Source organism: Panthera tigris, chromosome B2 (assembly GCF_018350195.1).
Source record: "Panthera tigris isolate Pti1 chromosome B2, P.tigris_Pti1_mat1.1, whole genome shotgun sequence".
In the NCBI taxonomy this organism is placed as follows: Eukaryota; Metazoa; Chordata; class Mammalia; order Carnivora; family Felidae; genus Panthera; species Panthera tigris.
The window spans coordinates 86,233,264-86,248,159 of NC_056664.1; the positions used below are offsets into that span (position 1 = coordinate 86,233,264).

The window sequence follows — 14,896 nt, forward strand, 5'->3', positions numbered from 1 at the left end:
CTCTCTCTCTCCCTCTCTCTCTGTCTCTCAAAAATACATAAACATAAAACAATTTTTAAAAAATTCAAATAGCTTTAAAATGCTTTAGCTTCAAAGTCTTCTTTAATCCTGAATGTACCAAGGTGAAAATCTGTTCACAAGACTCACCATTTCCCAACATCAGAAGAGAACCCATACCATTCCCCCATTTGTCTTTCCCTCTTACTTTCCTGCCAAATTGAGATCAATCCTCCCTCCCTCCCTTCCTTCCCTCCTTCCTTCTTTTCTGTGTTCCAACAGCTTAACTTAAAGTCTTTCTGAGAAGGTTTCCTGATACTATAGCTCCTCACCCTCTTTCTATTAGTTCCCTAAGAACTCCGTGGTTCTAGTAGAATATGCATCATTTATATGGTTATAACACCTGTATTTAAGAAACTCTATTTGGATGTGTTCATACATCCATAGTTAAATGAGAGACTTCATGAAAATGAGGGCTGAATTTCTCAGTGTATCTTTCCCAACCAAGAATAAGAAAGTGAACATTTAGTTTGTTCTCTTACCTCAAATTATATTCACCATTACCAAGTAAGAGTTAAGCTAGAAGAATCCAGACTTCAGGAGGACAGGGAGTTCAAAAGTTACTGAGTATATATTCAATACATATTGACCTAGACTAAATCTCACTGTATAGTTCTATAAAATGCAAAATCACAAGGTTTTGAGGTGTTGAAATGACTGTTCTCACCCTACCCAACCCTCTGATGTCGCCATAAAGAAAAGATGAGATAAGAAGTAAGTTTTCTTCTTTAAAAAAAATTTTAAGTATGGTTCATTTTGTTAAGAATTCTCTATGGAGTAAGGCCTATTATGTGGTTAGGATGGGGATACTTATTTAGAGAAATATTTATATTTATTGATATACATGGTGGTATCAATATTTATATATTTATAAAATATATAAAATGATATTGTGATGAAAGTTAAAGGTATATAACTTATTTCACTATTAAGAGATAAACACATGATCATTGTAAATGTGATTAAAACTCGCATTTGAAAATCTTTCAAGGGAATCACATCTATTTTCCTCCTGTTTCCAAGTCCTCACTAACTCTCTGAGTGTGTTTGTACTCACTTGGAAGGGACAGTTCTGTGGAATTAATCAAATAGGGAATTCAATGTTCCTTGCAGATAATTTTGGCATGTTCCATTGGGAACTTTCTAGTAGGAGTTTTCAGCTTTCCTGGGAAAAACTCCACATGTTCCAAATCCTCAGTCTCTTCTCTGTTAGTGAGGAACAATATAACAAAACTGCTACATATAGAATTAATGACAATATATATTCAGCAAGACAGTCTGCTGGAAAAAACCATTAAAATAGAAGAAGGCAAAAACGTATGGGAATACAATTTAAATGTATTAAATAAAAACTAGCATTAAAAATGCTGTAAAAAGCATCACACTAACTAATTTTCTGATTTTGCTAAAATTAAAAAAACACATTTCTGAGGTGGAGAATTAGAAAATATTCATAGCTCCTAATATATTCTAGTAAATCCAGAGGTAACGAGTCTCATTTTCCAAGAAAATCAGTGGTACTACCTTGGGGGACAATGAAACATTCGTGTTCAATGCCCAGTTAAACTTTTTGAAATCCATATGTTTTGTTCTTTCATGCTTTCCTATTATAGAATAACTCAAGTTCTTATCCTTGCTTTGGCTTTATGTTTCACACCAGGTTTTTGTTCTGTAAGATGCTGCTATTATTAACCATTCTATATCCATATTAGTTTAGTCCTAAACCTTGAAGAAGCCTGGAGTTCTTTTCTACCACTGATGGTTTGGCTGCACTTTTACATCTGGGCAATGGCTCAACAACAGTCATAAAGACCTAGCACTTTGACCAAATCCTACCGGCTCAGAAATTTTATTTGTCAACTTAGTGTGGGCCATCTAAATGGAGATGCCCAGGAGGCAAGTGTAGCTTTAACTACAGATTTTGGAGTCAACATCATATTTGGGGAGGTTGAAGCCACAAGTAAGGAGGATGTCCCAACAGAAAGCATGTAGCACGGAATATCTTAGGACTAACGCGCAGAAACCTCAGTAGGTGCCCAATAAAGATTTGAGAAATAAAAGAATGGCCTAGAAAATGACAATGTACTTGATTATCAACTTCCATTGCAGTTAGAGTAAAAGAGCCTGTTGTGATTTCCAAGGAACTCTCCTCCAGAACTCTCCAGCAAGTTAGTAAGTGATGACAGTTAGTGAAAGCCCTATCAACAGTTCATATTTATATCCTTGGGGTGAAACCATCCTCTTTCAACACCTATCACATTCTTATTGAAGTTCACATTAGTGAATGATGAATAAAAGATGTTTTTCACAATCTGGCTGCAGGCTTAATGCATTTTGTTAACAAAACACACAGGAACTGCCAAAATAGGAGAGTAGCCTTTCCTAAATCACTCCCAAATGTCATCATGACTACAGCATATTTTCCTAATTGGTGGGGTTTTTTTGTTTGTTTGTTTGTTTGTTTGTTTTGTGTAAAACACAAATCCATTCAAGTGCTTGACTCCTATTGAGGCTTTATAATTTATCTTAGAAAAAAATTGTTTTTATGAACATGAATCATTTTCTTATTCACAGGACTGAACCAAAATGACAACTGGTCAATTCGATTGTCAATACTGCGCAGCATCACTTCTTGGGAAGAAGTACATACTGAAGAATGACAATCCATACTGTGTTTCCTGTTACGATCGTATTTTTTCTAACTATTGTGAGGAATGCAAAGAACCAATTGAATCAGATTCCAAGGTAGGTCTCACTTCAATTCCCAGAATTATTGCATGCAAACAAGGAGACAAATGCTTTGGAATGCCTTGTTTCCTTTAGTACTGACTATTAATACCACATTGCTCTATTGCTGGGTATAAGCATCTTCAAAGTTACCATCGGTCGCCAGATGCTATGCTCAGCACTATGAAATATGACATATACTTTAATCTTCACAGTGATCTTAGAAGATAGTTTAAGATGCTAAAGATTAAAGAGGTTCAGTTATTTGCCCAAAGCTACACAGCTAAAATGTTGATTTATTTCTGGAATGACAAGAGTATAAATGAATAAATACATAAATAATTGAAAATTTAAAGTTTCAAAAAACTATATCTTCTGACTTCAAATCAGCCTCATCTCCACTAAGTCCATTGTGCCCTGACACGGTCCATTCCTCTCACAATGCACATTATTGTATTTTTTTCCTTTTTCTTTTTTGTCTTTGTTGTGGTGTTGGCATTTTGTTTAATCTCAGACAATAATAGGATATCACAACGTAAAAATAAGAATCATTCCATGAAAAGCCCCTCTTATGGCTTATGAAAAGGAGTGAGAGGAAATTTGAAGAAATAGGAAAAGGTTCACTTATTTTCCATCTGTCTTTACTGACCAACTAAGAAAGCCCAGGCTCTAGCTCTTAATTGCCCCAGAGAGTCTCCTCTCTATGGGTAATACTATCAATGACAACTTTTCCTCAAGCTACCAGCACAAACTACGGGTACCAGAGTCCCAGGAGTGTTCAGTTTAGTCTTATAAAATGACCTGTTTTGTCACAAGCACATTTAATTAACTCGTATTTACTGTCTCGAAGGATCTTTGTTACAAAGGCCGACACTGGCATGAACGATGCTTCAGTTGCGCCAAATGCAATCACTCTCTGGTGGAAAAGCCTTTTGCTGCCAAGGATGAGCGACTGCTGTGCTCAGAATGTTATTCTAACGAGTGCTCCTCCAAGTGCTTCCACTGCAAGAAGACCATCATGCCTGGTGAGATCACAAGGGAGTTCAGGTCTCTAATGGAAGCTGTAACACTTTGAATTATGCCCAAGTATAGGAAGAGTATAGTCGCTAAGAAAACCCTACTTTTGAGAAAGACATCTATCTTGCTATCTCTTGATTTCACTTAGTGTATTTTAGAAATAAAAAGACCATTTCGTTCTGTTTTGAATGGGTAAAATACAGCATTCTATGTATTTTTGTAAAGCTAATTCATACAGGCAGTTTCAACCACAATCTGAGCCATAAAGATGAAATCTAAACCAATAACACTAACAGTGCATTAAGCACCGGTTCCTAGGCATAAACAATGGCATCAGGAAGCATAATCCATCATAGGAGAATGGGGCCAACCATCATTTTGTAGCAGGACAAAATATAGTTTGAGGGTCAGTCATCTTTATTCCTTCTAGGGAAGACAAGGATTCATGTACATGATTATACTTTCAGGCAAGCACTTTTGCTGTTTTGATTCTCTACTAAATCCCTCTGGACATCAGCATAACAACACAGTTCTCTCTCATTTTCTTATTATGAATTCAAAAGAGTTTCTAGAAGACCATAACTGCACAACATCCTTCTTGAGAGTTGGTGCCCCAGGCATTCCTAATATCCCAATACTGATAATTATGGCCCAATCTATCTAACCCACATGCAGCCTTTCAGAGTCTCCACTAGTTGTACTTTCAAATCTCAAAATTGTAGCTTACACAGCATAAGAGTTTTCAGTAAAAGAGCGATTCATCATCATCATGGCTGAACTCTACCTTTTCTTTTTCTTTTTCAGATAAATGTTTTAGAAACCAACAAAACACTATTTTTCTATAAAGACAATTAGCTTATCATCTTAACGTTAAAATATATATTCTAAATAACTTGACATATCTTTACTTAAAAAGATGATGTTTCATTTGTACTAACAGGTTCTTATTTGTGGGGTACAGGTTCCCGCAAAATGGAATTTAAGGGAAACTACTGGCATGAAACCTGCTTTGTGTGTGAGCATTGCCGACAGCCAATAGGAACTAAACCTTTGATTTCCAAAGAGAGTGGCAATTACTGTGTACCATGTTTTGAGAAGGAGTTTGCTCACTACTGCAGCTTTTGTAAGAAGGTAATTATCTACAGGGGATGAAGCTTGTGGATCCTTCCGGACCATTGCTTTTTAACTTCATTCTATATTTGGAATGAACTGATACTATCATGTTATGTCTGTCTTTACACATTCATGTTACTTTTAAATTCCAGCATGTCCAAGAGCACACTGCCTGCCACAGTGAAGATGGCCACCTATTTTTATCATCATAAAATTCTACCCAGAACATGACTTTAGTTCCAAAAGCTATAGATAGTCCAATTCCATTTGCTGCTGTTACATAAGATTTCATGTATTCTGGTAGAGGACACACATCTCTTGTTGAATACAAGATACTTCTTAGAAAATAATTTTTGATCCCTTTCCTTTCAGAGGAATATGAATTTGTCTCACAGAATCATTAAGGGAACCAATTTAAACAGAATGTTTAACTTCTCACATTATGTCCCAGCAACACAAATGTCTTCTTGGCTTGAAGCTTTTATATTTCTAATGAGTAGACAGGTAGACTCAAGAGAGTGACAAGACCACTAGAGAAATTCATTAGACATACAGACAGAAAAAGGAATAAGGGTAGCAAGTGGTTTCCTTTGCTTCCAGTTCCAGAGTGTCATTTACAGCCTTTTGACTTGGATACCCATTGAAAACATACCATCCAATAAGAAAAAAAGTCAAGCTTTTCAAGTAAACTTTCTCCAATTCTTTTTTTTATGTGAAAAAGTCACTCCTCTCTATCACTTTGATAAAACCTGTTTGTATTTCATAAAATAGATATTGATGTACTTGAAGAAATCCTTGACCCATGAGACATCATAAGTTTAAAATAACACTATAAATTGTGATGAGCATGCAGCGTTGTCTAAACATTTTTGATCTATGAGCTGCTTTGGCAGATCTCAAGACTATTTGTATAATTGCATCTGGACAGCTAGAAGTCTCATTACCTCTTTCTATGGGAACATATGCACACAGTAACTTTTTACATATGTTTAAAATATGAGTACCGCATTTGCAGAGGCATCAATAAACTCCTAAATTATAATCATCGGATTATAATCTTGATTATACTATGATGATGGCCGAAATTACAATTGATAGTAACATAATGTAAAACCATCTTAAACCCGGAGACTTCCATCACTCTACCAGAAACACTGACTTTAAAAATGGCTTTATAAGCAACCCTCAGATGCTATGAACCTGCGATATATGAAACTCAGAAGACTCACCAGAGTCAATGGCAAGCATTTTAGGAACAGATTCTTGTAATAAAATGGTAGGTTGATCTCACTGTTTTGAGGGACAATAAATTGGCCATGTTCAGGTTATTTTTCTTAAATACTTAAGCTGAAATATTAGTGCAACCTGTTGGAATTACCTCAAAACCATTTATTGGGAATGCAATATAAACTTTCTTTCAATTGTATAAAGATTCAGAGGGGAATTTCTCCAGTACATCAGTGCTAAGTACTATTAGAGAGTAAAGCACTGGCATTTCCCAGGTTATAGTAGCCTGTCCTATATTTAGGACATGATCTGAAGTCATGAAAACTTTGTGAAATATTTATATTGGGTAGTAGACAGACCACAACATGCCAGATTGTTTTCTATTTAATTTTTAAAACCACAAGCCATTCAAGGAAAGCTGGATATAAATGTTTCTGATCAAGATGACCCAAGCTGAAGAAAAACAATTTGTTTCAACTCAAACCAGAGACCAAATATAAAACAAACAAAATAGGCAAAAAATACTTAAAAATCAGGCCCTTAGAACTTTTTTCATAGATTTTATTTTGTGAAACTAAAACTTGTTTTCTACCAAAAACAAGTAACCTCAAACTACAAGTGTTTTAAATTCAAACTCCTCGAGCTTCCCAGAGTGTCCTGTGATTCATTGGCTCTTGTCTACTGAGCACAAAACTAATACTGCGTCCACTTTGCCAGAGAAGAAACTTGTTCCAAATCCTGGGATCAATCAGTGGTAAACACCAAACCTAGATGTTAGACTTCATCTTAGCCCGCATGCCTCTTCAAAAGGAACATAATCACAAGCAAACTATTTTTAATGTTCCAGAGTTTCTTCTTCCTAATTAAATAGTCTATATATCAAGTTTCATTTTGCTGTGAATACATTTTTCAAGTGTTGAGTCTTTTAAGCATTGCCTGCTAATAATTTGACTGAACAAATGAAAGGAATCTTCAATTCTGCTGTGCCTGCGGTAAGGCATTTGAAATCAGTAGGGGGTATTTTAAATTGCTTCAGTTCACACATGCCATTATGTTTCCCATTTACTTATTTAGAATAGTATACATTTTTTTCCTTTAGGAAAAATAACTTTTCTATTAAATATCTTTAATTTTTAAGAGATTTGTTGTAAGGCTTAAAATATCTTTAGCATAATCTTTTCTTTTTTTAAATATTTTTTAACCTTTATTTAATATTGAAAGATAAAGAGAGACAGAGTGTAAGCAGGGGAGGGGCAGAGAGAGAGGGAGACAGAATCTGAAGCAGGCTCCAGGCTCTGAGCTGTCAGCACAGAGCCCGACGCAGGGCCCGAACTCACAAACCGCGAGATCATCACCTGAGCCGAAGCTGGACGCTTAACCGACTGAGCCACCCAGGCGCCCCTAGAATAATCTTTTCAAAAGCTTGTGTCATAGACAACATTTTTAAATTTTTTCAGCAATGAGATGGCTTTGCATAGGTTCCACATTTTCTATATCTAGTGAATTTGGATACAACGATCACAGGAATCATTTCAGATACCACATGAGCACATTCCAGTTTCCACAGCTACTCCAGGAGCTCAATAGCCATGGATTCAAAAGATGCTAGGACTACAAAACTGCTATCCAAGAAGAGTTGTTCAATATTTACCCATCTGATTCTGAATAAAGATATCTCAGCCCTTTTAAAAAGTACTATTTGTGGATTAAAAAGACTTATATAAGCCAGTTTAATCCATGGGGATATATATACATACACACACACACACACACACACACACACACGCGCGCTCGTGTGTGTGTATGTATGTATGTATGTTATGGAGGAATAATAAGCTTCTCTGACACAACCCTAGCACATCACACATTAAGGTTCAACATACAAGCTGTGTTCATTACTTAGAATTCTAAAGCTGAAAACCCACGCAGTTGCCACAGCACCCCATTTGTACTAGAGATAATACTGGAACTGCTATCCAAATGTTTTTCCCTTTGGTGTTTATTCATTAATTCAGCAAGGACTAACCAACTGCCATTAGTGGAAAGTAACCTTGTCTCAATATTATATTACTGGTTAAGTATACAGGCTATGGAGTCAGCTTAGGTTTGCATGCTAGTTGTGTGTGACCTGGCAAGTGACCTGACCACTGTAACCCTCAATAGTTTCTCACCTTTTAAAGGAGGAAAAAATAAGAGTCTTGGTTATGTCGGGATGTTAGGAACATAAGAAAAGGCCATCCCTTTTCTTTCTTTTAAAATAAATAAATATTTTAAAAATAAATAAATAAACGTAATGGTAATGACTTTAAGTAATAGTTCAGGGAAAGAGGAGAACAGGATACGCTGAGAGGTCAGAGAAGAACTTCACAAGGAGGCCTGACATTTAAAGGCCTGACAGGACTAAGGACTGAAAACACACTTCAGAAATATTAGTCATTATTAGTGGATGATGGTGCTTATCAATAATAGTCAGGGTTGCTTCTGCTGGAAGAAAGGTTTCAGGGAAAAGTAGCTTTTTTCAATATCCTTTAAAGCTAGACATGGAAGTAAGAACACAGTATAGAAAACATCTTTGTTCTAATGGTAGACCTTTGAAGACCAACATGAAAGTTAAAGATGAGAAAAGGAATCAGGGCTCTACTTCTTTTTCATTTTCCTGAGTCTGTTATGGCCCTAATTCTTTTCTATTCCACAATAGGAGAAAAATTAGGATATATACATATATATATATATATATATATTTTTTTTTTTTTTTTTTGCCAGTTCTACTTAATCCTTATAGCCTTTTGATTCTCATATTGATTCAAAAAAAAAAAAAACCACAGGGAAAGGACATCCTGACACAAGGGGATGGAGTAACCCAAAGTACACTCATGGGCACAGAAGAGGATCATGACAGGTCTGAACTGTAACAGCTTCCATGGTCACTGCCTTTGTGGTCCTTTGGCAGGTGGTGACTTCAGGTGGGATAACATTTCGTGACCAGCCATGGCATAAAGAGTGTTTTCTGTGCAGTGGCTGTAGGAAAGAGCTCTGTGAAGAGGAGTTTATGTCCAGAGATGATTATCCATTCTGTGTGGACTGCTACAATCATCTTTATGCCAAAAGGTGTGAAGCCTGCACCAAACCCATTACTGGTGAGTTCTTCAGTTTAATATGGTCTGTTAATGGGACAGCTGTGGCTATCTAGATACTTTATAGTTAATTTAGAAAAGGCAAGTAAAAAATATATATAATCATATATATATATATATATATAATCTTTCATATATATATATATATATATATAATCTTTCCCTTATATATATTATCTTTAATATATATATATATATACACATACATATATATATGTGTATATATATATATATAATCTTTCCCTTATGTTTCTTTTTGATACACACACACATGGATATCCATATATAAATAGAAACATTACACAGACCCCTCAAGACAAATGTATAGCATAATTAGGGTAGCCATGTTCTATAGAGGGTAATTAATACTAAACCTTATGGAGGAGCGCCTGGGTGGCTCAGTCAGTTAAGCATCTGACTTTGGTTCAGATTATGATCTCAAAGTTAGTGCCTTCGAGCCCTGGTTAATGAGTTCAAGCATCAGGCTCTCTGCTGTCAGCACAGAGCCTGCTTGGACACTCTGTCTCCCTCTCTCTGCCTCTCCCCTACTCACTCCCTCTCTCTCTCTCTCTCTCTCTCTTTCTCAAAAATAAATAAATATTTTAAAAATAAATAAATAAACATAATGGTGATGACTTTAAGTAATAGTTCAGTGAAAGAGGAGAACAGGATACGCTGAGAGGTCAGAGAAGAACTTCACAAGGAGGCCTGACATTTAAAGATTTGAATGGGAGGAAGGGATGCTTATAAATACAAATCCTACTTAATTTCCAACAAGGGCAAAGGAACCCTAAAATAGAAAAGGTTTTAATTAAATGCAAGGATTGTACAAATCTGAAGCTGTAATAATTAGGGTAGCCAAGGTCAGGAATTAATTAAACTTCATTTTAAGATGCTTCTAACAAGTGTATCATTCTGTTTTCTCTCTATTCACTTGTGAGACATTTCAATTATGAATAGATGAAATAAAACAAGATAGCATTCTGATGAAAGAACAGAACACATGTGACATGATTTGAAAATATCACAAATGATAAATTGATCCAATTACATAGATTTTTCAAGGTAAAATAGTGCATTATATTTTCCTCAGAGATACTTCTGGAGAATGCTAATCCTATAGTAAAATTTGAAGTTGGCATAACCTGAGAAAACCAGCAGCTTTTCTTTTAGGCATTTATAGTCACCTAATAATGTGGCAGAACTGTACTTCTCTTCCCCATTCCTTGTATTCTTAGATCATATTTCATTTCTTTTAGTTCAGTTTGTGTAACACAGTATTAAAGATTATTTTATCCTTTTCCTCCTCCTCCATCTTCAAATATATCACAAAATAAAAGTTAACTCTTCAAAGAAAGAAAAAGTGTTTCACTGCAAACCCAGCGTGGCAGGTTTTCACTGACTTACAAGGGGAAGGAGAGAGTTACCCAGACAAACAGACAAGGTCCCGTTTGCCTGCACAGGGCACCATGTTTTCCAGAATCTCACACGGTTCATGGCTATATCTGGCTGGCAGGTGTGTTTTGTTTGGCCTGCACATGTTTGGAAACAACTCATGTAAAACTCCTCTCTGAGGTTAAAAGTAAATGAAGAGCCTGCCAGGGATGAGCAGACTACCCTCCCATTCCCCTGCCAGGTCTCTGTCATAGGCTCAGCGGCTGCCCCATTGCTCTGTTCCTCACACCTTGTCCCCATCACTCAGCCATGTCACCTTCCCAGTCCTTGCATTGGATTGCATTGGCAATCCCAGACTATCAGGCTCTAAAGCTTGAACTCTTAACCACTCTGCTCTCCTGCCTCTACACATCTGGCAATCCCTTAGTCAAAAGACTAAGCCACTATATCCACCAGTTTTGGTTAGAAAATGGGGCTTCCAGAAATGTATCAGTACTGAGAGCTCAAAAACCTCCTTAGTAGAATCTGCGATTACTGCCCAATGGATGCATTTGATTTATTCCATGACACTTTTCTTGAACTACCCAGAAAAAAGGGGGGACTTCCATGAGGAAATGAGAAAATTAAATAATTCAAAATGGGTTGAAATTTTCCTGGGTACTCAGTGGCTAATGCTGACCTGCAAAGAGCCTACCATGAGCCCTGAACTTGAGTTTCAATTCTGATCTATCACAGATTCATGTATCTAAGTGATTTTTTTTCTGTTGGATTGTTTCACATCAGTATCTGAGCCTAGCTCTTTCAGGCTCAGACCAAAAAAAAAACCACATTGCTCTGCATGTAACATAAGGATGATCAGGAACCACAGATTTGACCCAAAAGTAATCCAAATACAGGATTATGTATTTAATTTAGAATAATCAGTCTTATGATAATTATCTTAATCATAAGCTTTGCAATAAGTAGTGTTTCTTGAAAATTGAGCATTTGAATTAATGTACCATAGGGAGTTCTTATACGGCCATAAATTTATCTGTTGGAAGTTGCACATTCATGCAAACAATGTGCCAACCTAAGAAACTGTATTAGAATATTTCAAAATACATTTTTTTCAAAATACTTTTTTATATTAACTAAATCTATCTGTGAGTCTCCAGATGTGATTTTTTTTAAATCCCATCAGAATAAATTCAATTCATTTGAACAAACCCAAGGTATAACTACAAACCTTTCTTTTTTTTTCTCTCGCCCTCTAAGATAGGATTAACCTTTCAAAGTTTCTGGGTTAAGTGAAGCAGTTCGATGTAGTGGGAAGTGCTCTGGACTAGGGAGTAAAAGACTTGGTCCTGCCTCTGGCCCTGACTACTGTGTGGCCATGGGTAAGTGACTCACCACTGAGGTTCTCATTTGCCTTACTTGCAAATGAGGAGTTGAAGAGGATCACGTCTTACCCTTCTTCCATGTTTATTTTGAGTAAAAGGAGTTTCAAATGTTATTTCTTGAGAAAAGAATGCTAATGTTCCTGGTTATGGTCTTTACAATACATAAATTCAGACTTAATCTGGTGAAGTTAAGAGCATAGGCTCTGAAGCCAGATGGCCTAGGATTGAATCCCAGATCGGCCATATACCAGCTGGCTGATTTGGGCAAGTGCTTGAACCTTTCTGTTCATCAATTTTTCTCTGCCAAATAGGGTTGATGATAATATCTTTTCATAAAGGTAAGGTCAGAGTTGTGAAGCAATATAAGTAAAGGGCTTAGAATAGTGACTGACTCGTGGGGCACCTGGGTGGCTCAGTCGGTTGAGCTTCTGACTTCGGCTCAGGTCGTGATCTCACGGTCTGTGAGTTCAAGCCCTGCGTCAGGCTCTGTGCTGACAGCTCAGAGCATGGAGCCTGCTTCCAATTCTGTGTCTCCCTCTCTCTCTGCCCCTCCCCCACTCATGCTCTGTCTCTCTCTGTCTCAGAAATAAACATTAAAGAAAAAAAAACAATAGTGACTGACTCGTTTTCAAGTGTTCAACAAATGCTAGCTCTTATTCTACAAAATCTTCAGTAATAAATGAAGTCAAATAAAACAGGTGCCAGAGACTTATTTCCTGGGGGACTTCCTTACTGCAAATGGCCCTCATGACCTGAGGGAGTAAATGCATCCAAAGTTGAAACAGTTTGTAAACATCTTACATACTGAGTCAGGCCTTCCTTAAATTCCTACTACCAGACGCTTCTATTTCTCTCTTTGTAAAATTCTAGAAGAATTATTTTTACATTTACCACTTGTACAGGCTTACCTAATAAAATCAAGAAAAACTCATGAGCATCAAAATTCAAGATGTGTAATAATTAGTTTCATGAACAAAGATGATTCATGCATATATAGAACATGATTCTTGCAGTCAGCTTATTAATGTTTTGAATAATATTCAGGGAATTAACTGGTTCATTACTGATTTACTCTTATTAGCAAGTAATGATAGCATCATAAATAAGTGAGCAATAAATTTAATCAAGGAAAGTAGAGAAATTTGATGTACGTTTATTTATGAACTAGTAAATTATATGTAAAGACATCAAATAACACTTCTAGTATGAAAATAAAAGTTCGTTATCATATTTAAGGAGAGTTTATCTGAAATAGAATGCTTATTCACCTTTTTTGCTTCCCCAAATGTAATATTTGGAAACTGTATGTGCATCAACACATGAACTATTTTAGCCTCACTCTATGGGTAAGGAGCAAATCACAGGAAGTTCATAGCACCATGATCACTTGGAAAAACCTTGGCAAATAAAGAAAGGCCCAAGGCATCCCAACTCCTTCCCAATCCCTACACCTTTTCTCCTTTTCAACGCCTCAAAATCAATTCTTTAAATTGTAACCTGGATCCATATTAGGGGTATACAAAGAGATTCTCACTGAAGACTCAAATTCTTCTACCTCTCGTAGAAATGTTACAGCTAAAGTGAAGCCCAGATTGAAATGGTGGAGGCTGATAAAGTACTTCTTAGAGACTAACCATTGGATAGCATGGCCTCAGTGGCCAGAGTGATCAGATTCACAGATCTTTGTTGTAAGCCTGGGCTAAAGTTGTCTCTGGGCAAGGTAGTAAGGTTGTCATGTTAGGTTAACTCCGTGATAGTCTGGATGAAATTTTCTATTTGGGGCTTTTGGAAAATTGTGCCCCACCACAATATGACCATGGAACTTTATCTGAAGCAAAACTGAGCATAGGAATAGAGGTAACAGAACTAAAAGTCATTGAAATATCAGGCACTAGGCTAGAAAGTATACATTTATTTTATTTTATCTTCACTTTGCTTCTAAGAAAGCAGAAAGAAGATATTCATACTTTGGTATCTCTGACTTCGAAATCCATTCCCTCTTCCCATGGCATTCTACTGTGTTTCCTTATCTGTCTTAGGCAATCTTCATCTGTTTCCAAAAATACCTGGTTTGTATATTCAGATTCTACCTACTTGTGTAGATTACAGAAAAATTTGGGAATCAGGCTGGATCTCAAGGGGGACCTTGCCCACGGCGACATTCCCAGATGGACACAGGGTCATGGGAAGCAGCATTCTCTTCTAGGTTACTTGCCTCTACATAGACTTGCTCACTGCTGTTATCTCCAGTTCCTAGAAGAGTACCTGATGGAATGCTTAATCTCTTCATTGAAAGAATATTCTTTTCCGCAATTCCTTTACAGGTCTCAAAGGTGCCAAGTTTATCTGCTTTCAAGACCGGCAGTGGCACAGCGAATGCTTCAACTGTGGGAAGTGCTCAGTCTCCTTGGTGGGGGAAGGCTTCCTGACCCAGAACAAGGAAATCTTTTGCCGCAAGTGTGGTTCTGGAATGGACACTGACATCTAGAGGGAGACAGTCTGTCCTCACCTGAAATCCACCTTGCTTTTGTTCTCACTAAATCCAGAACTTGCTTGAAGTTGCATTTATGACTTATGTTTTACCAATATTAACATACAGTTTATAGCAGAAGGGGTTTTGCACACATTCTGATTGAACTGTGTCATAAAAGCTCAGAAAAAGCATAGTCTAACAGAAATGAATATATCTATCCTAACTCACAAAGGCATCTCTCCTTGCAAAATACTGCACTCTGCTGTTAAAAACATAAGAAAATATCTCTTTATTGTAGCCAACAATATGACCTATACCTAGAAGTCATGGATGTTATTACTGAAGACTGCTGTTTTTAAAACCGCAGGGGG

The 14,896-nt window shown here is 36.7% G+C and overlaps 1 protein-coding gene across 3 annotated transcripts in view; it reads left to right on the forward strand.

Moving 5' to 3' along the window:
* FHL5 (four and a half LIM domains 5) overlaps positions 1–14,610 on the forward strand; it is a 41,430-nt gene extending 26,820 nt beyond the window's left edge. For all 3 annotated transcript variants that reach the window (XM_042986820.1, XM_007084914.2, XM_007084916.2), the window contains 5 exons: positions 2,632–2,802; positions 3,635–3,809; positions 4,763–4,932; positions 9,092–9,278; positions 14,377–14,610. In XM_042986820.1, the coding sequence (XP_042842754.1) occupies positions 2,644–2,802; positions 3,635–3,809; positions 4,763–4,932; positions 9,092–9,278; positions 14,377–14,540 (855 nt within the window). In that variant the 5' untranslated portion in view covers positions 2,632–2,643 and the 3' untranslated portion in view covers positions 14,541–14,610. The remainder of the gene's footprint in view (positions 1–2,631; positions 2,803–3,634; positions 3,810–4,762; positions 4,933–9,091; positions 9,279–14,376) is intronic.
* Positions 14,611–14,896: the final 286 nt, after the last annotated feature.